Here is a 27587-nt window from a genome sequence, read left to right on the forward strand (position 1 = left end):
TTCAAAATGTTGACTCTTCCAATCAAAGAACATTGTATACCTCTCAATCAATTTGTATCATCTTTAATTTCTTTCATCAGTGTCTTATAATTTTCTGCATACAGGTCTTTTGTCTCCTTAGGTAGGTTTATTCCTAGATATTTTATTCTTTTTGTTGCAGTGGTAAATGGGAGTGATTTCTTGATTTCACTTTCAGATGTTTCATCATTAGTGTATAGGAATGTCAGAGATTTCTATGCATTAATTTTGTATCCTACTACTTTACCAACTTCATTGATTAGCTCTAGTAGTTTTCTGGTAGTATCTTTAGGATTCTCTCTATATAGTATCATGTCATCTGCAAACAGTGACAGCTTGACTTCTTTTCCGATTTGCATTCCTTTTATTACTTTTTCTTCTCTGATTGCTGTGGCTAAAACTTCCAAGACTATGTTGAATAATAGTGGTGAGAGTGGGCAACCTTATCTTGTTCCTGATCTTAATGGAAATGGTTTCAGTTTTTCACCATTGAGGATGATGTTGGCTGTGGGTTTGTCATATATGGCCTTTATTATATTGAGGAAAGTTCCCTCTGTGCCTACTTTCTGGAGGGTTTTTACCATAAATGGGTGTTGAATTTTGTCAAAAGCGTTCTCTGCATCTATTGAGATGATCATATGGTTTTTCTCCTTCAATTTGTTAATATGGTGTATCACGTTGATTGATTTGCATATATTGAAGAATCCTTGCATTCCTGGAATAAACCCCACTTGATCATGGGGTATGATCCTTTTACTGTGCTGTTGGATTCTGTGTGCTAGTATTTTGTTGAGGATATTTCCATCAATGTTCATCAGTGATATTGGCCTGTAATTTTCTTTCTTTGTGACATCTTTGTCTGGTTTTCGTATCAGGGTGATGGTGGCCTCATAGAATGAGTTTGGGAGGGTTACACCCTCTACTATATTTTGGAAGAGTTTGAGAAGGATAGGTGTTAGCTCTTCTCTGAATGTTTGATAGAATTCGCCTGTGAAGCCATCTCGTCCTGGGCTTTTTTTGTTGGAAGATTTTTAATCACAGTTTCAATTTCAGTGCTTGTGATTGGTCTGTTCATATATTCTATTCTTCCTGGTTCAGTCTTGGTAGGTTGTGCTTTTCTAAGAATTTGTCCATTTCTTCCAGGTTGTCCATTTTATTGGCATACAGTTGCTTGTAGTAATCCCTCATGATCCTTTGTATTTCTGCAGTATCCGTTGTTACTTCTCCTTTTCCATTTCTAATTCTATTGATTTGAGTCTTGTCCCTTTTTTTCTTGATAAGTCTGGCTAATGGTTTATCAATTTTGTTTATCTTCTCAAAGAACCAGCTTTTAGTTGTTTTGATATTTGCTGTCATTTCCTTCATTTCTTTTTCATTTATTTCTGATCTGATCTTTATGATTTCTTTCCTTCTGCTAACTTTGGGGTTTTTTTTGTTCTTCTTTGTCTAATTGCTTTAGGTGTAAGGTTAGTTTGTTTATTTGAGAAGTTTCTTGTTTCTTAAGGTAGGATTGTATTGCTATAAACTTCCCTCTTAGAACTGCTTTTGCTGCATCCCACAGGTTTTGGGTCATCTGGCTTTCATTGTCATGTGTTTCTAGGTATTTTTTGATTTCCTCTTTTTTTTTCTTCAGTGATCCTTTGGTTATTTAGTAGTATATTGTTTAGCCTCCATGTGTTTGTATTTTTTAAAGACTTTTTTCCTATAATTGATATCTAGTCTCATAGTGTTGTGCTCAGAAAAGATACCTGATATGATTTCAGTTTTCTTAAATTTACCAAGGCTTGATTTGTGACCCAAGATATTATCTATCCTGGAGAATGTTCCGTGCACACTTTAGAAAAATGTGTATTCTGTTGTTTTGGGATGGAAGGTCCTATAAATATCAATTAAGTCCATCTTGTTTAATGAATCATTTAAAGCTTGTGTTTCCTTATTTATTTTCATTTTGGTTGCTCTGTCCATTGGTGAACGTGGGGTGTTAAAGTCCCCTACTATGATTGTGTTACTGTCGATTACCCCTTTTACGGCTGTTAGTTTTTGCCTTATGTATTGATTTGCTCCCATGTTGTGTGCATAAATATTTATAATTGTTATATCTTCTTCTTGGATCAATCCCTTGATCATTATGTAGTGTCCTTCTTTGTCTCTTGTAATAGTCTTTGTTTTAAAGTCTATTTTGTCTGATATGAGAATTGCTATTCCAGCTTTCTTTTGATTTCTATTTGTATGGAATATCTTTTTCCATCCCCTCACTTTCAGTCTGTATGTGTTCCTAGGTCTGAAGTGGGTCTCTTGTAGACAGCATATATATGGGCCTTGCTTTTGTATCCATTCAGCCAGCCTGTGTCTTTTGGTGGAGCATTAAATTCATTTACATTTAAGGTAATTATCGATATGTATGTTCCTATTCCCATTTTCTTAATTGTTTTGGGTTTGTTGTTGTAGGTCTTTTCCTTCTCTTGTGCTTCTTGCCTAGAGAAGTTCCTTTAGTATTTGTTGTAGAGCTGGTTTGGTGGTGCTGAACTCTCTCAGCTTTTGCTTGTCTGTAAAGGTTTTAATTTCTCCATCAAATCTGAATGAGATCCTTGCTGGGTAAAGTAATCTTGGTTGCAGGTTTTTCTCCTTTATCACTCTAAATATGTCCTGCCCCTCCCTCTGGCTTGCAGAGTTTCTGCTGAAAGATCAGATGTTAACCTTATGGGGATTCCCTTGTGTGTTATTTGTTGTTTTTCCCTTGCTGCTTTTAATATGTTTTCTTTGTACTTAATTTTTCATAGTTTGATTAACATGTGTCTTGGCATGTTTCTCCTTGGATTTTTCCAGTAGGGGACTCTGTGCTTCCTGGACTTAATTAACTATTTCCTTTCCCATATTAGGGTAGTTTTCAACTATAATCTCTTCAAATATTTTCTCAGACCCTTTCTTTTTCTCTTCTTCTGGGACCCCTATAATTCGAATGTTGGTGCGTTTAATGTTGTCCCAGAGGTCTCTGAGACTGCCCTCAATTCTTTTCATTCTTTTTTCTTTATTCTGCTCTGCAGTAGTTATTTCCACTATTTTATCTTTCAGGTCACTTATCCGTTTTTCTGCCTCAGTTATTCTGCTATTGATCCCTTCTAGAGTATTTTTAATTTCGTTTATTGTGTTGTTCATCATTGCTTGTTTCCTCTTTAGTTCTTCTAGGTCCTTGTTAAATGTTTCTTGCATTTTCTCTCTTCTATTTCCAAGATTTTTTACTTTACTATCTTTACTATCATTATTCTGAATTCTTTTTCAGGTAGACTGCCTATTTCCTTTTCATTTGTTAGGTCTGGTGGGTTTTTAACTTGCTCCTTCATCTGCTGTGTGTTTTTCTGTCTTCTCATTTTGCCTGTCTTACTGTATTTGGGGTCTCCTTTTCGCAGGCTGCAGGTTCGTAGTTTCCATTGGTTTTGGTGTCTGTCTTCAGTGGCTAAGGTTGGTTCAGTGGATTGTGTAGGCTTCCTGGTGGAGGGGACTAGTGCCTGTCTTCTGCTGGATGAGGCTGGATCTTGTCTTTCTGGTGGACAGGTCCACGTCTGGTGGTGTATTTTGGGGTGTCTGTGGCCTTATTATTATTTTAGGCAGACTCTCTGCTAATGGATGGGGCTGTGTTCCTGTCTTGCTAGTTTTTTGGCATAGGGTGACCAGCACTTTAGATTGCTGGTCGTTGAGTGAAGCTGGGTCTTGGTGTTGAGATGGAGATCTCTGGGAGATTTTTACCATTTGATATTATGTGGAGCTGGGAGGTCTCTTGTGGACCTGTGTCCTAAAGTTGGCTCTCCCACCTCAGAGGCACAGCCCTGACACCTGGCTGGAGCACCAAGAGCCTTTCATCCACACGGCTCAGAATGAAAGGGAGAAAAAATGAAAGAAAGGACGAAAGAAAGAAAGAGAGGAAGGAAGGAAGGAAGGAAGGAAGGAAGGAAGGAAGGAAGGAAGGGAGGAAGGGGATAAAATAAAATAAAGTTATTAAAGTAAAAAATAATTATTAAGAAAAAAATGTTTAAGTAAAAAAAAAAAAAAAAAAAAAATACAGAGAGAACCCTAGGACAAATGGTGAAGGCAAAGCTATACAGACAAAATCACACACAGAAGGATACACATATACACTCACAAAAAGAGGAAATGGGGAAAAAATAATATATCATTGCTCCCAAAGTCCACCTCCTCAATTTGGGATGATCCATTGTCTATTCAGGTATTCCACAGATGTGGGGTACATCAGGTTGATTGTGGAGCGTTAATCCACTGCTCCTGAGGCTGCTGGGAGAGATTTCCCTTTCTCTTCTTTGTTCGCTCAGCTCCTGGGGTTCAGCTTTGGATTTGGACCCACCTCTGTGTGTAGCTCGCCTGAGGACGTTTGTTCTTTGCTCAGACAGGACGGGGTTAAAGGAGCAGCTGATTCGGGGGATCTGGCTCACTCAGGCCAGGGGAAGGGAGGGGCACTGATGTGGGGCAAGCCTGCGGCAGCAGAGGCCAGCATGACATTGCACCAGCCTGAGGCGTGCCGTGCGTTCTCCCGGGAAAGTTGTCCCTGGATCACGGGACCCTGGCAGTGGCGGGCTGCACAGGTTCCGGGGAGGGGAGGTGTGGAGAGTGACCTGTGCTTGCACACAGGCTTCTTGGTGGCAGCAGCAGCAGCCTTAGCACCTCATGCCCGTCTCTGGGGTCCGCGCTGTTAGCCGCGGCTCACGCCCATTTCTGGAGCTCCTTTAAGCAGCACCCTTAATCCCCTCTCCTCATGCACCAGGAAGCAAAGAGGCAAGAAAAATTATCTTGCCTCTTCGGCTGGTCCAACTTTTTCCCAGACTCCTTCCCGGCTACCTGTGGTGCAGTAGCCCCTTCAGGCTTTGTTCACTCAGCCAACCCCAGTCCTCTCCCTGGGATCCAACCGAAGTCCAAGCCTCAGCTTCCAGCCCCCGCCCGTCCTGGTGGGTGAACAGACAAGCCTCTCAGGCTGATGAGTGCTGGTTGGCACTGACCCTCTGCAGGAATCTCTCCGCTGTGCCCTCCGCACCCCTGTTACTGCGCTCTCCTCCACGGCTCCGAAGCTTCCCCCTCCACCACCCGCAGTCTCTGCCCGCGAAGGGGCTTCTAGTGTGTGGAAACCTTTCCTCCTTCACGGCTCCCTCCCACTGGTGCAGGTCCCGTCCCTATTCTTTTGTCTCTGTTTATTCTTTTTTCTTTTGCCCTACCCAGGTATGTGGGGAGTTTCTTGCCTTTTGGGAGGTCTGATGTCTTCTGCCAGGGTTCAGTGGGTGTTCTATAGGAGCAGTTCCATGCAAAGATGTATTTCTGATGTATCTGTGGGGAGGAAGGTGATCTACGTGTCTTCCTCTTCCACCATCTTCTCAAATCCCTTATGTGTATTTCTATTTAAAGACACCTGATTTAATATATATCGTTGATTTGTTAACATTGAACTCACAGCGAACAACACAATAACTCAGGACTGAAGAAAGCTTATCTAACACCTGTATTGTCTCTTTGAGGCACATCACAGCTTTCTTGCCTTTAGGAATACTGGACAGCACTTCAACAATGTGCCTGGGTACCATTTTCAACAGCAAAATCACCAACACGGAGCACAAAACTGAGAAATAAATAGCACTAAACAGACCATAAATAGGACACTTGTTTATACTATGAGAAATGGAACAAGAAGGCAGTGCTGCCTTGTTCAATCTAATTGGGAATGTGCACACTGGGCGATTCAAATTTTTCACCACTCATTCGTTTACGTGGATGATGAGAAAGCACAGGGAATATTGATTTGGGAGTTATAAATAAAATTTATTGACTAGAAAAATTTGCAAGTACGGAATTCATGAATAATAAGGATAAACTGTGTATGTATGTGTGCTTATTTGTACATATTACCTTCTTTGAAAGATTCATATTCTTTGCCTTGATGTTTTGAAAAGGTTCATATTCTTTGCCTTGATGTTTGTGTCAGTCTTTTCAATTAATTTGCTGGGATCTCTTTGGGTTGAATTGATATAAATAATCTTATCTTTTTTAATTCTGTAAAATTTTCTTGATAATTTCCTCCTTTGCATTTTCTCCATTATCATTCTTCAATTCCTATTAGTGACTCATAAGCGCTCAAGTATTGATATTCTAATGTCTTTCCACTCCTTTCAGAATTTCCATTTCTGAAATTTGTCTTAATTTCCTTTAAAATTCCTTTAGAATGCTCAACTTCCTCCCCTACAACATCAGTGGAAAATTTTATCATTGGAATTACTATATTTTTATTTCTTTGATGTTTTTTATTCTCTACATTTTTGCATTTGATAGCATCTTATTTCTTTTTTAATGGATGAGTATTATACTTCACCTCTGTAAAGATATCATTATAATTTCTCTGAATCTTTCCTTTATTTGTGCTCATAGAAACTGACTTTTGCATTGTTTGTTTTGTTTCTCTGTTTTGCTGTTTTTCATGATAGAATTTCCTCTAAGTTATTAATAGGATGACCAACGATGGACTCTTATTTCATAAGTAAAAAATGAGTCATCAAAATGTGTGCATGGTAAGGCTGTGTAGACTGGTCAACCTCACCACAGGGTAAGTGTGTGGGGATTTCACTCTTTCCCTGAGGAACTTTCAAATATCTGTCTTCAGAAACATTTTCTCCTAGACTAGCAAGTTTCCCACAGAGGAGCATTTCAGTGTCTTTCTTGAGGTTGTAAGCCTGAATGCCAGCACTGTGGGAACGTAGTAGAGGAAAAAAACTGGGTCATGCTGTTTTATGTAAGGAGATAATTACTTAATTTTCTTGCCTTCAGCTCTGCTTGATCTTCATAAATCCTGAGATTGTCTAATTCAACATCTTCAGACATATATTCAATCTTGTATAGGGGCAAAAAGGAGGTAGTTATTTGAGTGATATGAGAGCCGGTAAAGGATGTCTAACGTACCCTTTTATAGAATGTTATCTATTTCTTCTATATTTGGCCCTGGAACTGAAGAACAACTGATGAACAAAAAAAAGGCTGTCATCCCTAGCCAAGTACAGATTCTAGAACTCTGAAACTGACTGCTCCCAGGATCTCCCACCAGTCCTTTACCTCTGGGACTCCAGCTTCAGAAGCCCAGGATCCCTTTCCTTGAGGACTCAGTCCCTGCCTCTACAATCTTGATCATATTTGACAGAGTTTTCTTAATAAAAGTTTGAAAATTTATCTCCTTTCTGTCTTAGAGCTAACAAAGATACATGAATGAGGCCACAGAAGGAACTCTGAGTTCTTGGCTATGAGTTTTGCTCCTTGTTGGATATGATGCCTCATTGAACCACCACCACCTCCACTACCTTCTTTTTTTTTTTTAAACCAGGGATTTCTCTTGTAATAAAATATTCGCTCTGAAAAAGAAGATCCTCAGAGTTCCTGAGACAACCCGGAATTCTCCAACTATGAATCAGTTTGACTCTGAATGACTGCTTGCAATGCAAGTACTTGGGTTCAAGTTTCCTCTGTTCAACTAAATCAGATGCCACTTGCTCATCTTTTTTTCATATCCCAAACTTCCTTAATATTCCTTTCAACTATCATCCCTCCTACACTTTCTCTATCCTTTTGGATTTTGACATCTTTTCTTAATTTAGCATACATTTGAGGAGGTTTAGAAACGAGCAGAGTTGACTTCTGCTCTCAATCAAGATGGATTAACAGGGACCTGATTTTTTTTCCTACCTCAAAAAACAGCAACCAAAAAGACAAAATATATCAAAGTGGTTTTCAAGACACTGGGCATAAAGCAATGAAGGACAATCATCCTTGAGAGATGGTAAAAAAGCAAGTGAGCCTTAGAATTACCCTCGTTCACAGCCTTGAGAGAGTTTCCAAGCTGTGGCATATGGAGAAAAGAAAAATACCAGTTTAGCCAGCAAACTCTGAAGTGAAGAATCCCGGGGGCTCAAAGTTGCTGGAGTACAGAGAGTTGCACAGAGATAGAACTCTGGAGATCTGGAGAGGAGTCCTTTGCAGTATTCGCCTGAGCACAGATCACACATACATGTGAGGAAACTACTTAAGTTTGTGAAAAGAATCACCTGAAAAGATGAGAGGAGACAGTGCAATGAACTCATATAAGGCTAGGAAAAGAGCCTGTTCTCACCAATTATACTGGAAAATCTCATAATTAACAGGACATTTGGTGGAGCAAACAAAATGCTTTTTTGTCAATTGTAATAATTGATCCTAGAGTGAGGTCCTACTAATAAATCTCAAAAGCAAGACCTGAAAAGATCAAGCTGTTTCCAAGTAACTGCATCCCAGAGAAAAGTTAAAGAATTTTACAATAATACCAAAATATTGCAAATGTGCCAAGTTTAAATTGCCAATAAAATGTCACCAGGCATGCAAACAAGCAGGAAAATATGACCTAAAATGAGGGGGAAAAATCAATCTATCAAAACTGACCCTGAACCCACACAGGTATTAGAATTAGCAGATATTGACATTAAAACTGTGTATTCCATAAGTTCAAAAAGTTAAGTTCAGACACTTATATAAATATGTTTTAAAGAGTGAGAGAAAGACAGAGAGAGAAAGACCCAAATCACAGTTCTAGAGTTGAAAAGTACAATGTGTGAGAAAAAAATTACATTAGATGGAATCATTGGCTGATTAGACATTACAGAAGATTGGTAAATTTGAAGACAAATCATAATGAATTTGGTGATAGTAATTTCGAGAATGAAACAGAGAGAATATTTTTTAAATGAATAGAGAATCAGTAAGTGAGACAACTTCCAGAGCTCTGAAACACATATAATTAAGAGTCCCCAAAGGAGAGTAGAGAGGAATAGATAAAAATGGAAGAAATAATGACCCCAAAGTTTTCAAATTTAAAGAAAACTGTAGATCCACAGAACCCCAAACACAAAACCATAAAGAAAACTTCACCTAAAAAAAAACATAAAGATAACTTGCACCTCATAACCCAGTTGCTAAAAATCAGTGATAAAACACTTTAAAAGCCAGAGGGGAGGAGAATACATTATAAACAGAGGAACAAAGATGAAGATGTCAGCAGATTGTTTTTGTTGGAAATAATACAAGTGAAAAGACAGCAGATAGCATATTTAAAGTATTGAAAGAAAAAAAAAAACAGCTGAAAGGAGTTGTCATCAGGAGATCCATACAACGGAAAATGTTAAAGAAAGTCCTTCTTTCAGAAGCAAAATGATACCAAATAAAAATATGAATCTATATGAAGAAATGAAGAACACAGGATATGGTAACTACTTAGTTTATTTTATATCAATTATACCCCAAATAAGCTATTTTTAAATTTGCAATGAAATACCACTACATCTGTTACTGGAGGGGGATCCCTTCCAGGGCCTGGGAGTGAGCTCCTGTCTAACACTCAGAAATGAATTGTCCGAAGAGACACACATATTGAAAATACAAAAAAAAACTTTATTGGAAAGAGGTGCTCAGGCAGAGAGCAGGAGTGTAAGGGAACCCGGGAGAACTGCTCTGCCATATGGCTCACAGTTTCAGGTTTTATGGGAATGGGGCTAGTTTTCCAGGTTGTCTCTAGTCAGTCATCTTGCTTGTGCCCATATTTGGTCTGCCTCAGGGTCCTTCCTGGGGGCCCACACATCTATCAGCCAAGATGGATTCCAGTGTGAGGGTTTCTGGGAGGTTGACAGGACATATTATGGTTTGACATCTCTTCCTTCCTTTTGGCCCCTTCCAGATTGTTTTGGCTGACGGTAGGTAGCTTGTCAGTTCTGTGTTCCTTATTGGGACCTCCTGTTGTGAGATAACTCAGGCAAGCAGTTATTTCCATGCCTAGCCAAGGCGGGTGGTTTTGGTGAATGGTTCCCTAACACATCTATCACAGCGTTAATATAAAAAAAAAAAAAAATTCAGACCATATCAATTACTAGAGAGGATGTAACGTAGCTGGAATTCTCCTTCACTGCTGGTTGGAGTGCACACTGGTACAGCCACTTTGGAAAACAGCTGGGCAGTTTCTTATGAAGCTGATCATGTACTTACTAAATATCCCAGTAACTGTACTTCTACGCATTTACCTAAAGGAAATGCAAACTTATATTAACCCCAAAATCTGTACACACTTTTTAACAGCTTTATTCATAATCATCAAAAACTAGAAACAATATTCTTCGACTAGTGAGTGGATAAACTGGAATATTACTCAGAGAAAATAAAGGGAAAAAAATACTGATATACCGAACAACATGGCTAAATCACAAACACATTATGCAGATGAAAGTGGCCAGACTGAGAAGATTATATATTACATGATTCCATCTATGTGATATTTTGGAGAGGCAATGTTATAGAAATAGAATAAAGATCAGTGGTTGCATGGAGAAACTGACTCAAAAGTTCAGTATAATGTCATTTTAGGGAGTGATGGAACTATTCTGTATCTTGATTATGTTGACGGTTACATATCTGTATGCATTTTCAAAACTCATAGAAGTATACTGCAAATTATGCTATATGTTTGAATTATATGTATATTTTAAGTGTGAATTAAAATGCAATTAATAATATATTTAGCTAAGAATAAATATTGTGTGGCCCTGTCCGACAATTGACCTAATGTATCACATGGAAAAGTAATTAAATCTCATTAACAAACATACTGCTATCAAATGGAAAGGAGATCAGATCACATTATCTAATGTATACAATCACCTTCTAGTGGCTATGAACAAAATACAATCGAATGAAATAAAAATGAGGCAGCAAGAGAGGCTATGATATGGTTGTAGCAAGCAGATATGAAATATTAACAACGTGAATATGATCAACGATCCTTTCGATAGAAAGGTACAGGAGAAAAGCTAAACAACAGCTTTAAAAAAACTACACATAGTAAGGAATAAAATGATGAGTATAATTGATAAAACATTTTACTCAGTTCAAAGTTTGCACCATCACTCACACACACAAAATATAGAAGAAAGGCACGGGTGAAAATTGCTGAGTTTTTTAAAACACCAATTGATGAGTCTAAGATATAACAACATACTGTTCCTGTATGGGATATACATCCAGAAGTGTGATAGGATTTTCTCCCATGTACCTATAAACCATACCATATTTTCATATCCTAAGAAATCACTAGGCAAGGGAGCCTAGGATACAAAGCACTTTTCATATAGTGATACAAGGAAGTGGACCCTCAAATCTAATTTGTTACTGGGGTTGGTATAGGCTACTTCAAGGGAAGCATTTGGTGAAAATTTAGCTGGATTCAGAAGAATGAACAAAGTAGTGGGAAAAGGTTTCTTTTATTCTTCTTCTTTTTGCTTTTGTATTAATGAGGTGGAGAATTAATGAAGGATTATTGTTGCTGAGCAGAACAAGATTGGTATCAAGATAGTCATTAAATATCCATCAAAATATGAAATTTTAATTTATTTTAATTTCCTTCAATTACATATGTGTTTCAGTTAAGACAAGGGGCCTCATATTAACCACACAGGGGTGAAAGGGCATGATATTTATGTGTTTTGAATAACGTCTCTGAAAGACACAAAGCTTTCAAATCATTTTCTCACTTTACTTTCATCTTAGTTCTCACAAGGAATTTCCATAAAAATTGATCATAACCTGAAAGACCAACAGCTTTACCAAATGATTTTTATATACTTTTGTTTGTTTGTTTGTTTTTATGGTTATGTTTGATTTCTCAGATAATTGTTTTAGAATATGATTATTATATTTTAAAATCTCTTCACCTTTAGTGTTTTATGAACTTTGTGTGGAGCTCATTTTCCTCTTCATGATGTAGTAAAGGTTGCAATAAATGTTCAAAAGCAGTGTTGATAAGAAGAAAATTATTTTCCTTTTTTCTCTCTTTCTTTTCTTTTTATTGTATCTATAAGAGAAGATGGATGTTAGCTAAACCCACTATGGTGATCACTTCATAGTATATGTAAATCAAACCAGCATGCTATATGCTTTAAACTTATACAGTGATGTATGTCAGTTACTTCCCAATGAAACTAAAAAAAAGAAAGAGAACAGTATTGGACATAATTTCTGTGTCCACAGTATGTCTCACATAATTTTTCTTTTCTCACTGGAACACAAAATTTAGAAAACCTAGCCATCAGCAAATTCCAAATATGTTAATGAATACTCTAAGTTATAGCACAAAAGGAATGCAGCAAATTCAGAGTGGAAAGATAAACTTACTTTTCACTTATAAAGTGGGTACAGAGAGAAAGTAGATACAACATTATGCTCATTCAGAGACTTGCAGTTATTCTACTTTTATTGTTGTAAAGAGGTCCATGCAACACAGTGCATAAATGGAGATCAGCATTAATTCTAGAAAAAATTTATTTGCAGAATATACATATACAATACATAATAGATCAAAATACACATTTATACAAATTATACATATAATTTGAAAATAATGCCTTTAGCTTACAGATGGAAAAACTGAGTCCCAGTACAATGAACTATTTTGCTCAAGAACAGACAGCTTGGTTGTGGAACTTAGAGTTCAAATCCAGTTCCACAGTACCGTATTATCTCCTCAATCATTTACTTTATATTGGCATGTCTCATATAGTGGTTAGGAGAATGGATTTGAAGCAAGACTGCCTGGTTTTGAATTCAAGTTTGATTACTTACGAGCTCTGGGAACATTTACCTCACTGTCTCTCAGTGCCCTCGTCTATAAAATGGGGATAATATTAATTCCTCTTTCATAGGCTTATTGGTAGGGTCAAATGAGTTAATACTTGTAAAAGCACTTAGAAGAGAACCTGACATAAAGTGTTCAATATATCTTAACTATTTTATGATCACTAATTTCAGCAAATAATTTTTAGACAGGCACATATTCTGAATTTTGTTGTTGGAAGCTGAGTCACAGTTGAAATGTCATCCAAGACACATCACCATGCAGACTGTATAAAAGTGAATTTACTCCCTACAACAGTAAAATACACAGTATAAATAGGTAAGTTGTTTTTACACTGTAAAAATGGTTTTAGTCTCAATATCATTTTTAAACTGATAGGGGAAATGATACTGATTGTGTAAAGCAAAGTGCAAGTGCTGGCTATTAGATTCATAGATTCTTTGTTAGATTGGTTTTCATCATTTTGGCCGTTCTTTAAAGCACTTACAAAGTACATTTCTCTTTTGCTTCTTTTTGTTGTTGTTTCCAGGACAGTAAATGAGCCAAACTAAAGTTTCCAATGGCAACATTTGCTCCTTTATCACACAACCAGGATCTTAGGGCTAGCAGTAAGAGCTTTATAAGCTTACTAATAGAGGGGAGAAGAGAAATCGAAAGGGTTAGAATGGAAGCATTCTGCCTTCATTTCATACCATGACTCTAAAAGAAGAATGGAACCAAAAGAATCCCCGCTTCAACTAGGGGTCAAACAGTTATGCCAATCACAATCATTGTGTTCTGCAAAGCTAGGTTTTGTCTGTGTTCACAAGTGTAGATTTCCCTTATGCTAAACAGCTCATAGGATCTAGCTGGCTGATTCTCTTTTCCTGACAATTACTTTGTGATCAGTAGCATCTATGTTACAGAGAACTGAAACCAATCCGGTACAAGCCAAATATGAGGAAACTTCTACTTTATCTTTACTGAATTTAATCTCCTTTATGCAATTGATGACATTATCATTGTTGTGGCTCATGTGGTAGTTGTTGTTTTGTACAGTTCAATTATAAAACCTTTGGAAGATGTTTCAGGTAGGAAGCAGTAATGTGATAATCGGGCTGTCACCAAGTTAGTTTATCCTGCTGGACATTGTAGAGTCTTGCATTGTCTTTTTAAATGATATGGACCATTTTTAAAATGTTCAGAATTCAGTAGAACTAATTAGTTAAAACACACAGTCCAGAAAGATGAGTAAAAATTTTATGTAGTTGAGTATGTAAGCAAGCCATAATATTGCTAGGAAAATTGATTCTCAAAGCTGTAAGTGATCTTGTTGAAAAAGCCTGCAAGAAATACATAAATATAGGGTCTTCGTGTAACCTAATAGTTCTACAAAGAAAACTGGATTGTAGTAAACTTTGTGTTTCCTTTCCTTGAAGAGATAGTGGTATGTATGACAGAAATCATGCTTTCACTCTGATAGTAAATGGTTAGCAGCAGAAGAATTAAATAATTACTGATAGATTTTTGTAGAGATTTTTTTCAATAACCAACTTACAGTTTCTTGTTTGAATTAATATTCCTTTTTTATGACAAACTCTCCAGCAAGGAAGAAAAAAAAAAAGATCCTGACAATTCATAAAATTTAGTGATATTCTAATGATTTTTATCTAGGTGGAATTGAGGATTACAACTTTTAATAAATGACACATGAATCTCATAAAGTTTTATGATCTTCTATTTCTTGACAATAAATAAGTAAACAAAAATTTTAAAATAGTGAATTACTAATTTCTCATAAATCTGTGGGGGAAGAGGGAGGAGAATTCATTCTTTGCCTGTCCTCAATTCTCTCCCATTTTAAAATTGAGTTTCATTCTTTCAGGAGTTTCATGTAGCAAACAATTTCTACCTTTGAGGGGAAAAGACATTGTCATTGGCCTGTGGAAATGCAGCTTCAATAGGGTCCATGCTCACAAGAGAAGCCCAAATGACTATGGGTTGTCTCAACTGGGGTCAGCACAACATCTGCTTTCCCATGTAATCATGCATCTAATTTCCACAGCTTTGAGGCTCATGGTAAAGAGAATTTGGAAAAAGTGGGTGGAATAATTTGACAGTTTTTTTGGACTGAATCCAAATAAATAGGAATTGTGAAATGTCTAGAGCTTTTAAAGTAATCAATAAGATGTGATGACTCTAAAAGATGTATAATTTATACATAAGGAAATAGAAAAGAGTATATCGATACAAATCCACATTTTTGGCCAAACTCATTTCAGTCCAAATTTTCTAGGAATTAAAAAGAAAAATAATCCAGTGCCAGATCACTTGTGATAAAAAGCTCAGAATATTTAAATGTAAATATTCAAAATTTGACAGATGATTTGATAGTTGAGCCTGTAGACAGGTAAGCAGCAGAAATTTCCTGTTCAAATATTCATATGTTTAAGGAAATTATTTTTGCAAAATAGAAGCAATTAACCTGATAATAATTATTCTGTATAATATTGTTATGTGTGAATCACACCTCTGTGGCATAGATACTATAGAGAGTCAAAATGGCATTTGTCAAACTGGGTTTCCATAATACTGGATGCTATGGATATATTCTCAGAGGTTGGTTAGTATTTTTGTTTTGTTTTATTAACTGAATTATAGTTGATTTACAATATTATATTAGTTTCAGGTGCACAACATAGTGATTCAGTATCTTTATAGATTATACTCCACTTAAAATTATTATATAACATTGGCTATATTCCCTGTGCTACACAATACATCCTTGATTTTTTTTTTAACATCTTCATTGGAGTATAATTGATTTACAATAGTGTGTTAGTTTCTGCTTTATAACAAAGTGAATCAGTTATACGTATACATATGTCCCCATATCTCTTCCCTCTTGCATCTCCCTCCCTCCCAAACCCCCTATCCCACCCCTCTAGGTGGTCACAAAGCACTGAGCTGATCTCCCTGTGTCATGCAGCTGCTTCCCACTAGCTATCCACCCTACGTTTGGTAGTGTATATATGTCCATGCCACTCTCTCACTTTGTCCCAGCTTACTCTTCCCCCTCCCAGTATCCTCAATTCCATTCTCTAGTACGTCTGCATCTTTAATTCCCTTCTTGCCCCTAGGTTTTTCAGAACTTTTATTTTTTATTCCATATAAGTGTGTTACCATACAGTATTTGTTTTTCTCTTTGTGACTTACTTCACTCTGTATGACAGACTCTAAGTCCATCCACCTCACTACAAATAACTCAATTTTGTTTCTTTTTATGGCTGAGTAATATTCCATTGTATATATGTGCCAGTCTTCTTTATCCATTCATCTGTTGATGGACACTTAGGTTGCTTCCCTATCCTGGTTATTGTAAATAGAGCTGCAATGAACATTCGGGTACATGCCTCTTTTTGAATTATGGTTTTCTCAGGATAAATGCGCAGTAGTGGGATTGCTAGTCATATGGTAGTTCTATTTTTAGTTTTTTAAGGAACCACCATACTGTTCTCCATAATGGCTGTATCAATTTACATTCCCACCAACAGTGCCAGAGGGTTCCCTTTTCTCCACACCCTCTCCAGTATTTATTGTTTCTAGATTTTTTGATTATGGCTGTTCTGCCTGGTGTGAGATGATATCTCATTGTAGTTTTAATTTCCATTTCTCTAATGATTAATGATGTTGAGCATTCTTTCATGTGTTTGTTGGCAATCTGTATATCTTTAGAAATGTCTATTTAGGTCTTCTGACCATTTTAGGATTCGGTTGTTTGATTTTTTGATATTGAGCTGTATGAGCTGCTTGTGAATTTTGGAGATTCATCTTTTGTCAGTTGCTTCATTTGAAAATATTTTCTCCCATTCTGTGGGCTGTCTTTTCATCTTGTTTATGGTTTCCTTTGCTGTGCAAAAGCTTTTATGTTTCATTAGGTTCCATTTGTTTATTTTTTTATTTTCTTTCCATTTCTCTAGGAGGTGGGTCAAAAAGGATCTTGCTGTGATTTATCTCATAGAGTGTTCTGCCTATGTTTTCCTCTAAGAGTTTGATAGTGTCTAGCTTTACATTTAGGTCTTTAATCCATTTTGAGTTTATTTTTTTGTATGGTGTTAGGGAGTGTTCTAAATTCATTCTTTTAGATGTAGCTGTCCAGTTTTCCCAGTACCACTTATTGAACAGGATATCTTGTCTCCATTGTATATTCTTGCCTCCTTTATGAAACATAAGATGACCATATGTGCATGGGTTTACCTCTGGGATTTCTATCCTGTACCATTGATCTATATTTCTGTTTTTGTGTCAGTACCATACTGTCTTGATTACTGTAGGTTTGTAGTTTAGTCTGAAGTCAGGGAGCCTGATTCCTCCAGCTCCATTTTTCATTCTCAAGATTGCTTTGGCTATTTGGAGTCTTGTATTTCCATACAAATTGTGAAATTTTTTTTTCTAGTTCTGTGAAAAATGCCCTTGGTAGCTTGATAGGGATTGCACTGAATCTGTAGATTGCTTTGGGTAGTATAGTCATTTTCACAATGTTGACTCTTCCAATCCAAGAACATTGTATACCTCTCAATCAATTTTTATCATCTTTAATTTCCTTCATCAGTGTTTTAAAATTTTCTGCATACAGGTCTTTTGTCTCTTTTGTAGGTTTATTCCTAGATATTTTATTCTTCTTGTTGCAATGGTAAATAGGAGTGTTTTCTTAATTTCACTTTCAGATGTTTCATCATTAATGTATAGGAATGTCAGAGATTTCTACGCATTAATTTTGTATCCTGCTACTTTACCAACTTCATTGATTAGCTATAGTAGTTTTCTGGTAGAATCTTTAGAATTCTATAGGTATAGTATCATGTCATCTGCAAACAGTGACACCTTTACTTCTTTTCCAATTTGACTCCTTTTTTTGCTTTTTCTTCTCTGATTCCTGTGGCTAAAACTTCCAAAACTATGTGGAATAATAGTGTGAGAGTGGACAACCTTGTGTTGTTCCTGATCTTAGTGGAAATGTTTTCAGTTTTTCACCAATGAGGATGATGTTTTCTGTGGGGTTGTCATATATGACCTTTATTATCTTGAGGAAAGTGTCCCTCTATGCCTACTTTCTGGAGTGTTTTTATCATAAATTGGTGTTGAATTTTGTCAAAAACTTTCTCTGCATCTATTTCAGATCATCATATGTTTTTTCTCCTTCAATTTGTTAATATGGTGTATTACATTCATTGATTTGTGTATATTGAAGAATCCTTGTATTCCTGGGATACACCCCACTTGATCATGGGGTATGATCCTTTTAATGTGCTGTTGGATTCTGTTTCCTAGTATTTTGTTGAGGATTTTTGCATCTGTGTTCATCACTGATATTGGCCTGTAGTTTTCTTACTTTGTGACATCTTTTTCTGGTTTTCGTATCAGGGTGATGGTGGCCTTGTAGTAATCTCTCGTGACCCTTTGTATTTCTGCAGTGTCAGTTGTTACTTCTCCTTTTCCATTTCTAATTCTATTGATTTGAGTCTTCTCCCTTTTTTCTTGATGAGTCTGGCTAATGGCTTATCAATTATTTTTATCTTCTCAAAGAACCAGCTTCATTTCTTTTTCATTTGTTTCTGATCTGATCTTTATGATTTCTGTCCTTCTGCTAACTTTGAGAATTTTGTTCTTCTTTCTCTAATTGCTTTAGGTGTAAGGTTAGGTTGTTTATTTGAGATGTTTCTTGTTTCTTAAGGTAAGATTGTATTGCTATAAACCTCCTTCTTAGAACTGCTTTTGCTGAATCCCATAGGTTTTGGGTCATCGTGTTTTCATTGTCATTTGTTTCTAGGTATTTTTTAATTTCCTCTTTGATTTCTTCAGTGATCTCTTTGTTATTAAGTAGTGTATTATTTAGCCTCCATGAGTTTGTATTTTTTACAGATGTTTTTCATGTAATTGAAATCGAGTCTCATAGCGCTGTGGTTGGAAAAGATACTTGATACGATTTCAATTTTGTTAAATTTACCAAGGCTTGATTTGTGACCCAGGATATGATCTATCCTGGAGAATGTTCCATGAGCACTTGAGAAGAATGTGTATTCTGTTGTTTTTGGATGGAATGTCCTATAAATATCATTAAGTCCATCTTGTTTAATGCATTATTTAAGCTTGTGTTTCTTTCTTTATTTTCATTTTGGATGATCTATCCATTGGTGAAAGTGGGGTGTTAAAGTCCCCTACTATGATTGTGTTACTGTCAATTTCCCCTTTTATGGCTGTTAGCATTTGCCTTATGTATTGAGGTGCTCCTATGTTGGGTGCATAAATATTTACAATTGTTAAATCTTCTTCTTGGATTGATCCCTTGATCATTATGTAATGTCCTTCTTTGTCTCTTGTAATTTTCTTTGTTTTAAAGTCTCCTTTGTCTTATATGAGAATTGCTATTCCAGCTTTCTTTTGATTTCCATTTGCATGGAATATCTTTTTCCATCCCCTCACTTTCAGTCTGTATGTGTCCCTAGGTCTGAAGTGGGTCTCTTGTAGACAGCATATATGGGTCTTGTTTTTGTATCCATTCAGCCAGTCTATGTCTTTTGGTTGGAACATTTAATCCATTTACATTTAAGGTAATTATCTATCTATCTATCTATCTATATATATATATATATATATTACTATTACCATTTACTTAATTGCTTTATGTTTGTTATTGTAGGTCTTTTCCTTCACTTGTGTTTCCTGCATAGAGAAGTTCCTTTAGCATTTGTTTTAAAGCTGGTTTTGTAGTGCTGAATTCTCTTAGCTTTCGTTTGTCTGTAAAGTTTTTAATTTCTCCATCAAATCTGAATGAGATCCTTGCTGGGTAGAGTAATCTTGGTTGTAGGTTTTTCTCTTTCATCACTCTAAATATGTCCTGCCACTCCCTTCTGGCTTGCAGAGTTTCTGCTGAAAGATCAGCTGTTAACCTTATGGGGATTCCCTTGTATGTTATTTGTTGTTTTTCCCTTGCTATTCTTAAAAATTTTTGCTTGTATTTAATTTTTGATAGTTTGATTAATATGTGTCTTGACATGTTTCTCTTTGGATTTATCCTGTATGGGACTCTCTGTGCTTCCTGGAGTTGATTAACTATTTCCTTTCCCATGTTAGGGAATTTTTCAACTATAAGCTCTTCAAATATTTTCTCAGTCCCTTTCTTCTTCTCTTCTTCTTCTGGGACCCATTTAATCTGAATGTTGGTATGTTTAATGTTGTCCCAGAGGTCTCTGAGACTGTCCTCAATTCTTTTCATTCTTTTTTCTTTATTCTGCTCTGCAGTAGTTATTTCCATTATTTTATCTCCCAGGTCACTTATACATTCTTCTGCCTCAGTTATTCTGCTATTGTACCCTTCTAGAGAATTTTTAATCTCTTTTATTGTGTTGTTTATCACTGTTTGTTTGCTCTTTAGTTCTTCTAGGTCATTGTTAAACGTTTCTTGTCTTTTCTCCATTCTATTTCCAAGATGTTGGGTCATCTTTACTATCATTATTCTGAATTCTTTTTCATGTAGACTGCCTATTTCCTCTTCATTTTTTAGATCTGGTGTGATTTTTGTCTTGCTCCTTCATCTCCTGTGTGTTTCTCTGTCTTCTCATTTTGCTTAACTTACTGTGTTTGGGGTCTCCTTTTCACAGACTGCAAGTTTGTAGTTCCCATTGTTTTTGGTGTCTGTCCTCAGTGGCTAAGGTTGGTTCAGTGGGTTGTGTAGGCTTCCTGGTGGAGGGGACTAGTGCCTATCTTCTGCTGGATGAGGCTGGATCTTGTCTTTCTGGTGGACAGGTCCACGTCTGGTGGTGTGTTTTGGGGTGTCTGTGGCCTTATTATGATTTTAGGCAGCCTCCTTGCTAATGTATGGGATTTTGTTGCTGTCTTGCTAGTTGTTTGGCATAGGGTGTCTAGCATTGTAGCTTGCTGGTCATTGAGTGGAGCTGGTACTTGGTGTTGAGATGGAGATCTCTGAGAGATTTTCCCCATTTGATGTTACGTGAGCCTGGGAGGTCGCTTGGGCACCAGTGCCCTGAACTTGGCTCTCTCTCACCTCAGAGGCACAGCCCTGATTTCTGGCTGGAGCACCGAGAGCCTGTAATACACGTGGCTCCAAATGAAAGGGAGAAAAAAAAGAAAGAGAGAAAGAAGAAGATAAAATAAAATAAAATAATTAAAATAAAGAATAATTTTTAAAGTAATAAAAAAAGAAAGAAAGAAAGAAGAGAGCAATAAAACTAAAGAACAAATCCACCAATGATAACATGTGCTAAAAACTATAGTAAAAAAAAAAAAAAAAACAGACAGAACCCTATGAAAAATGGTAAAAGCAAAGATATACAGACAAAATCACACACTGAAGCATACACATACACACTCACAAAAAGAGAAAACGGGAAAAAATATATATATATCATTGCTCCCAAAGTCCAACTCCTCAGTTTGGGATGGTTCATTGTCTGTTCAGGTATTCCAAAGATGCAGGGTACCTCAAGTTGATCGTGGAGATTTAATCTGCTGCTCCTTAGGCTGCTGGGAGAAATTTCCCTTTCTCTTCTTTGTTCGCACAGTTCCTGGGGTTAAGCTTTGGATTTGGCCCCGCCTCTGTGTGTGTAGGTTGCTGAGGGTGTCTGTTCTTCACTCAGACTGGACGGGGTTAAAGGAGCACCTGCTTAGGGGGCTCTGGCTCACTCAGGCCGTGGGGAGGGAAGGGTATGGATGTGGTGTGAGCCTGCAGCGGCAGAGGCTGACCCGATGTTATACTAGCCTGATGCGTGCTGTGTGTTCTCCTAGGGAAGTTGTCCCTGGATCACGGGACCCTGGCAGTGGCAAGCTGCACAGGCTCCCGGGAGGGGAGGTGTGGAGAGTGAACTGTGCTTGCACACAGGCTTCTTGGTGGCTGCAGCAGCAGCCTTAGCATCCCATGCCTGTCTCTGGGGTCCGCAGTGATAGCAGTGGCTCGCGCCCCTCTCTGGAGCTCCTTTAAGTGGCACTCTTAATTCCCTCTCCTCGTGCACCAGGAAACAAAGAGGCAGAAAATGTCTCCTGCCTCTTTGGCAGCTCCAGACTTTTTCCCAGACTCCCTCCCTGGTAGCCGTAGCACACTCCCTCCATTCAGGCTTTGATCACCCAGCCAACCCCATCTTCTCCCTGGGATCTGACCTCTGAAATCTGAGCCTCAGTTCTCAATCCCTGCACATCCCGGCAGGTGAGCAGACAATCCTCTCAGGCTGGTGTATGCTGGTTGGCACCAATCCTCCATGTGGGAACCTCTCTGCTTTGCCCTCTGCATCCCTGTTGCTGTGTTCTCTTCCATGGCTCCGAAGCTTCACCCCTCCGCCACCCGCAGTCTCTGCCCGTGAAGGGGCTTCTACTGTGTGGGAACCTTTCCTCCTACACAGCTCCCTCCCACTGGTGCAGGTCCCATCTCTATTCTTTTGTCTCTGTTTTTTTCTTTTTTCTTGTGCCCTACCCAGGTAGGTGGGGGGTTTCTTGGCTTTTGAGAGGTCTTAGGTCTTCTGCCAACGTTCAGTAGGTGTTCTGTAGGAGTTGTTCCACATGTAGATGTATTTCTGATGTATTTGTGGGGAGGAAGTTGATCTTCACGTCTTACTCTTCTGCCATCTTGAAGCTCCTGTGTCCTTGTATTTTATATATTTTTCACATAGTAGTTTGTACCTCTTAATCCCCTACCACTATATTGCTCTTCTTTCCTTCCCTCTCCCCACTGGTAACCATAGTTTGTTCTCTGTATCTCTGATCATGTATCTGTTTTGTTATATTCCTATATATATTTGTTTAATTTTTAGAATACATGTATAGATGACAGTATTTGTCTTTCTCTGTCATATTTCACTAAACATAATACCAGTTAGGTCCATCCATGTTGTTGCAAATGGCAGAATTTTATTCCTTTTCATGGACAAGTAATCGTCCATTGTGTGTGTGTGTGTGTGTGTGTGTGTGTGTGTGTGTGTGTGTGTGTATATATACCACATCTTCTTTATCCATTCACCTGTTGATGGACATTTAGGTTGCTTCCATATCTTGGCTGTTGTATATAATGCTGCTATGTACACTGAGGTGACTATATCTTTTCAAATCATTGCTTTTGTTTTCTTCGGATTTATACCCATGAGTGGAATTGCTGGATCATATGGTAGTGTTATTTTTAGTTTCTTGAGGAAACTTCATACTATTTTCCATATGTCCACACCAGTTTACATCCCTACCAACAGTGTACTAAGCTTCCTTTTTCTCCATATCCTCACCAGCATTTGTTATTTGTGTTCTTTTTGATGGTGCCCATATCTGATAGTTGTGAGATGATATCTTATTGTGGTCTTGATTTGCGTTTCTCTAATGTTTAGAGATGTTGAACATCTTTTCATGTGCCTGTTAGCCCTCTGCATATCTTTTTGGAAAAAATATCTATTCAGGACTTCTACCCATTTTTCAACTATGTTTTTAAAAATATTCAGTTGTATGAGCTGTTTATATATTTCAATATTAACCCCCTATTGGTCATATCATTTGCAAATATTTTCACCCATTCAATAGGTTGTCTTTTCATCTTGTTGATGGTTTCCTTTACAAAATATTTTACATTTAATTAGGTCCCATTTGTTTATTTTTGCTTTTCTATCCTTTGCTTTAGGAGGCAGCTCCAAAAAAATTTTGCTACAATTTTATGTCAAAGAATGTTCTGTCTATGTTTTTCTTATAAGAGTTTTGTTGGTTAGTTTTTAATACTAATTTCTAAAATAGCTTCTGTTCATTTTAGGATAAAAATTTTTAAGAATAAAAATTAATAGTTATTGAGAGTTGAGTGTGAAAGACATTTTCTAAGGATTGAACACATTTTAACTCTTTTAATACTTACATAATTTATAAGGTAGCTATTATTTTTATCTTAATTTTATGGATAAGTAAACTAAGGTTCATGAAGGGTGTATATCAGCCCCAAATTATTGCAAATAATATAAAGCCAGAACATTATAAAAAATTATCATATGTATACTCTGGGTTATCTGGTTCAAGAAGCACCTTCAAATTTTAATGTCCAGACTGGCAATCAGGTTTGCATTAACTTGTATATCACCCCCATTTACTTGGGTTGGCTCACATTGATGAAAAAGAACAGAGGAAGATTTAATATGTGGTGCTTTAGTAAACTATGCTTTTGTGCCAAATAAATGCCACATCACCTTAGAACATTCTGGAACAGATTTCACAGTTTTTTGAAAAGGAGGTAGGAGTGAGATGTTTGTGCCATCCCCTATCAAACAGCAGTAAAGGTATGTCAAATATAAGAGTCTGACTATAACAGTCATTACCATATTCATTCTGTAAGGCTAGGGTCCCTCACCCCCAGCCTGTTAGGAACCGGGCCACACAGCTGGAGGTGAGTGGCAGGCAAGTGAACAAAGCTTCATCTGATGCTACCCGTTGCTCCCCATCACTCGCATTACCACCTACACCCCTCCCATACCCCCCCCACCCCGGTCTGTGGAAAAATATGCCTTCATGAAACCTGTCCCTGGTGACAAAAAGGTTGCGCACTGCTGCTGTAAGGAATGATTTAATTTCAGCACAACACCATCAACCATAATATAATATGAACTTAGAGCTTACATGTTTTGGGGTTTGCTTCATTTAGTGTATAAAATTGTTTGGTTCTTGGGGTTATAAGTAAAAGATTTTTTCCTTCCTTATATATTTGTATATACTGAAGTACTTTAAATTAAAGAGTTTACAACAACAATGGGATTTGATGGAATTGCCTGTGCTTTAAAATATCATTCAAGTTTGTGAAATGTTGATCTAAACTGCCCTATTGGATATTAATTTTTTTCTAATAAACATATATTTAACAACATTCCCTGATTATTTCATGTATATATAAAAACAGTAAGTAGCCAGGTATAATGGAAAGATTTTTGAGAGAATGATTGTAGAGTAGGACAAATTGAATCCTATTACTCACTCTTCCACTTTCTAGCTGTGTGACCTCAGGAACATCACCTAAATTTCATGGCTTTATGTCTTTATTTTTATGACAGGTCTAATAATACCTCATAATGTTGCTTATGATTATGATTCAATTAGATAATTATGTGATGATATAACATGCCTTAACATAGTGCCCCATCAAAGGTTCTTAATATTTTCCTCCACTAATATGTATATGGTAGTGTTGAGACAGGCTGGGACCCTTTGCTGCAGTGCTGGCACCTGGACAAATGTCTCCTTGAGCAACAGAATGCAAAGAAACGATAGGGGACTAGAAATAACTGCATGCATGTACAGCTGGGGCAAATCATGGGCAGCAAGATGCAGAAAGACCAAAAACCCAACTGCTACTTCTGAGGTGTCGTGAGCAAAAGCAGGGTACTACACATGATCCCTGCACATGGCACCACCAAGGGGGTAGGCAGATCACACAAACTACTCCTCCACCCTGACTCCTGATCCTGCCCCTACCCTCACCTGATTTAAGAGACCAGCTCCCTCCCTCCCCTCCTCTAGAGGGGAAACAAGGGCACCTGTTACTTGTTTTTGCTCCCCAAAAAGCTTTGCCTGAATTTGTTGTCTGGACACTTGTCAGTTTCTATTGATTAAGGCGTCCAAGAACCTTGCTCAGTAACAGTATCAAGCCTCCTGCAGAAGAATAACAGTGGCCATGATGCTAAGATTTTAAAGACACCACCAGAAAAACTGTACTCGGTGACTTCAAGATGAAACATCATCTTAAATTGTTGGTGCGGGAGTCCCCAAATATCCAATAATGCTTATTTGGAGATAAAGTGTGTACTGCTTCTGGAATGAAGTCAGTAGGGTTGCTTTATCACATTTCCATCTGTCACAAAACCATGAGAAATCCTCAAATCATGAATGAGGTCTGTGAAGTGGGGGGAATGGTGTTATAGGGCAAAGGTCAGGGAGAGACTTTCTGGATGATTGGGAAAAGGTGCTTCATCACTCCCTACCTGTACTATCCAACAATGAGCAATGATCAGCTGGTGGATTGTGACCTGCAACAGGCAGAGAGAACAGCTTTAAACAGAAAAATATCTGAAACAAAGCTGGTGAGAAACAAAGGAACAAAGTCCTAGAGGACTTGAATCTTCTATCAGTGAAAAGATGGAAAAGCTTGCTCAAATTCAAAGAAAAAAAAAGTGAAATGACTACTTCAGAAAATGACCATCCTTCAAGATTCTTCCAGCATGAATCCAGTTCAAGGGAGCCCTTGTAAAGTAGCTAGTTTTGTTCACTACCCAGATGAAATGCCCCTTGAGTGCAAGCCACATGAAGGTCTACACTAAGGAAAAATGAGGACCCACTTCCAGTTTTAGTCTTTTAAAACTAATAAGACCACTTAGACCAGATAAGAGGGTCTTTGTTTTCACATAAAAATTAGTAGGCATGTTTTACTGATTTTGAAAGTATTCAATGAGCAAATTTATAAATCAGATACCATGAACAGAGGGCCAGAGGGAAAATCTTCCAGCAAGCAGATAACTTCATTTTCAGTTCAGTGTTACCTCCCTTAGAAGGGGTGCTTTGGGAATAGGGGGAGAAGAAGGATATGAAAGATGGCGTATTTAAACAACTGTGGACTAAGAAGCCCCTTGCATTTGACATCTCTTTTCCTACCATAATAGGGAAAATTCAGGCACATAATGAATTGTCAGTGTCAGGGGAGAATCTCACTGAGGCTCAGCATCACCTCCTGAACATCAGCAGTCTGTGTGCAGGGTTGTAGAAGGAATGGATGTAGGAGCCACTGTCAGGATAAGAGTTATGGAAGGAGCAGGTGGAATCTAATAATTACTTAAAGCTGTGTGGTATCTCTTCCAACCCCTCTGCCCCTAAATTAAATCCCCTGGATTAATTAACTGGGGAATTCTGTGGGGAAAAATCAAGTCAATACAATGTTTCTATGACATTCCCATTTTTACCAAATGTGTGTTAGCTAGTTTGTGTTACAGAAACTCATGTGGCAACACAATAGGTTTTATCCAGTTTTCGTATTTTACAAATTAAAAGGAAAAATCTGTAGATTGTATTAATTTCATGGGACTTCACCTATGGCAGAGGGTGCAGTGAAAGAAGCAAGTAGCACATTTGTCCCTGAGTGAGTGGCAATTGCTAAGTGATGCCTTGGCTGCCCTCGGTGCTGCTGCTTCATGCATTATCTCCTCTTGTCTCCTTCCTCTCTGCTTTATCAGCCTTAGAAACAAGGCAGGAAACAGCACTAAAGAGGAATTCTGGATGATATGCCTTGGGGCCATATTAACTATGATTTTATTAAGTAATCAGTCCATTGTTTTAATGTAGTTGACAGTATTATCCATTAGTTTAAATTTTAATATTTAAGGTCAAAGATTAATAAACTATAACATTCAATGCTATATCCATATCTATTTAAAAGTCCACAAATATTTTACCAAAAGAAAAAGGAAAATCATAGATAGTATCTTTATGTACTTTAAAGTAATTAGGACTTATTTAATAACACTGTAGAATCCAGACATGTTAAGAAAGGCTACTCCCCCCACCCTTTTTTTTTTTTTTTTTTTTTGAGCAAGTAATAAAGGGGAAAGGATGGGCTGAGTTTCTAGCTGTATCCATAAGTGTTATTACCTTTAAGAAAAGTGATAGAAAATAATTATGACAAATATAGCATAATGAACATATGGTACATATGGTATTTGATATATAATTTTATAACTTTTCTCTACATTTTTGTAAATTTAAATTGTTCACATTTTTTTTTATTTTTAAGAAATCTTCAGGTGAATATTCTGAATGATCTGTTTTTTAAAAAGATCACTATTAATTATTTATTTTGTAATAAATTTATACCACCTTCACCCATTTCTCCCACCCCCCA

At 37.3% G+C, this 27587-nt stretch overlaps 1 protein-coding gene across 1 annotated transcript in view; it reads right to left on the bottom strand.

The window, feature by feature from the left end:
- Window positions 1-11870: 11870 nt before the first annotated feature.
- DACH1 (dachshund family transcription factor 1) overlaps window positions 11871-27587 on the bottom strand; it is a 456872-nt gene continuing 441155 nt past the window's right edge. Inside the window, exon 11 of the mRNA XM_067016340.1 lies at window positions 11871-11920. Coding sequence (XP_066872441.1) covers window positions 11880-11920 — 41 coding nt within the window. The 3' untranslated portion in view covers window positions 11871-11879. The remainder of the gene's footprint in view (window positions 11921-27587) is intronic.

The sequence above is a fragment of the Kogia breviceps genome, chromosome 16 (assembly GCF_026419965.1).
Source record: "Kogia breviceps isolate mKogBre1 chromosome 16, mKogBre1 haplotype 1, whole genome shotgun sequence".
In the NCBI taxonomy this organism is placed as follows: domain Eukaryota; kingdom Metazoa; phylum Chordata; class Mammalia; order Artiodactyla; family Physeteridae; genus Kogia; species Kogia breviceps.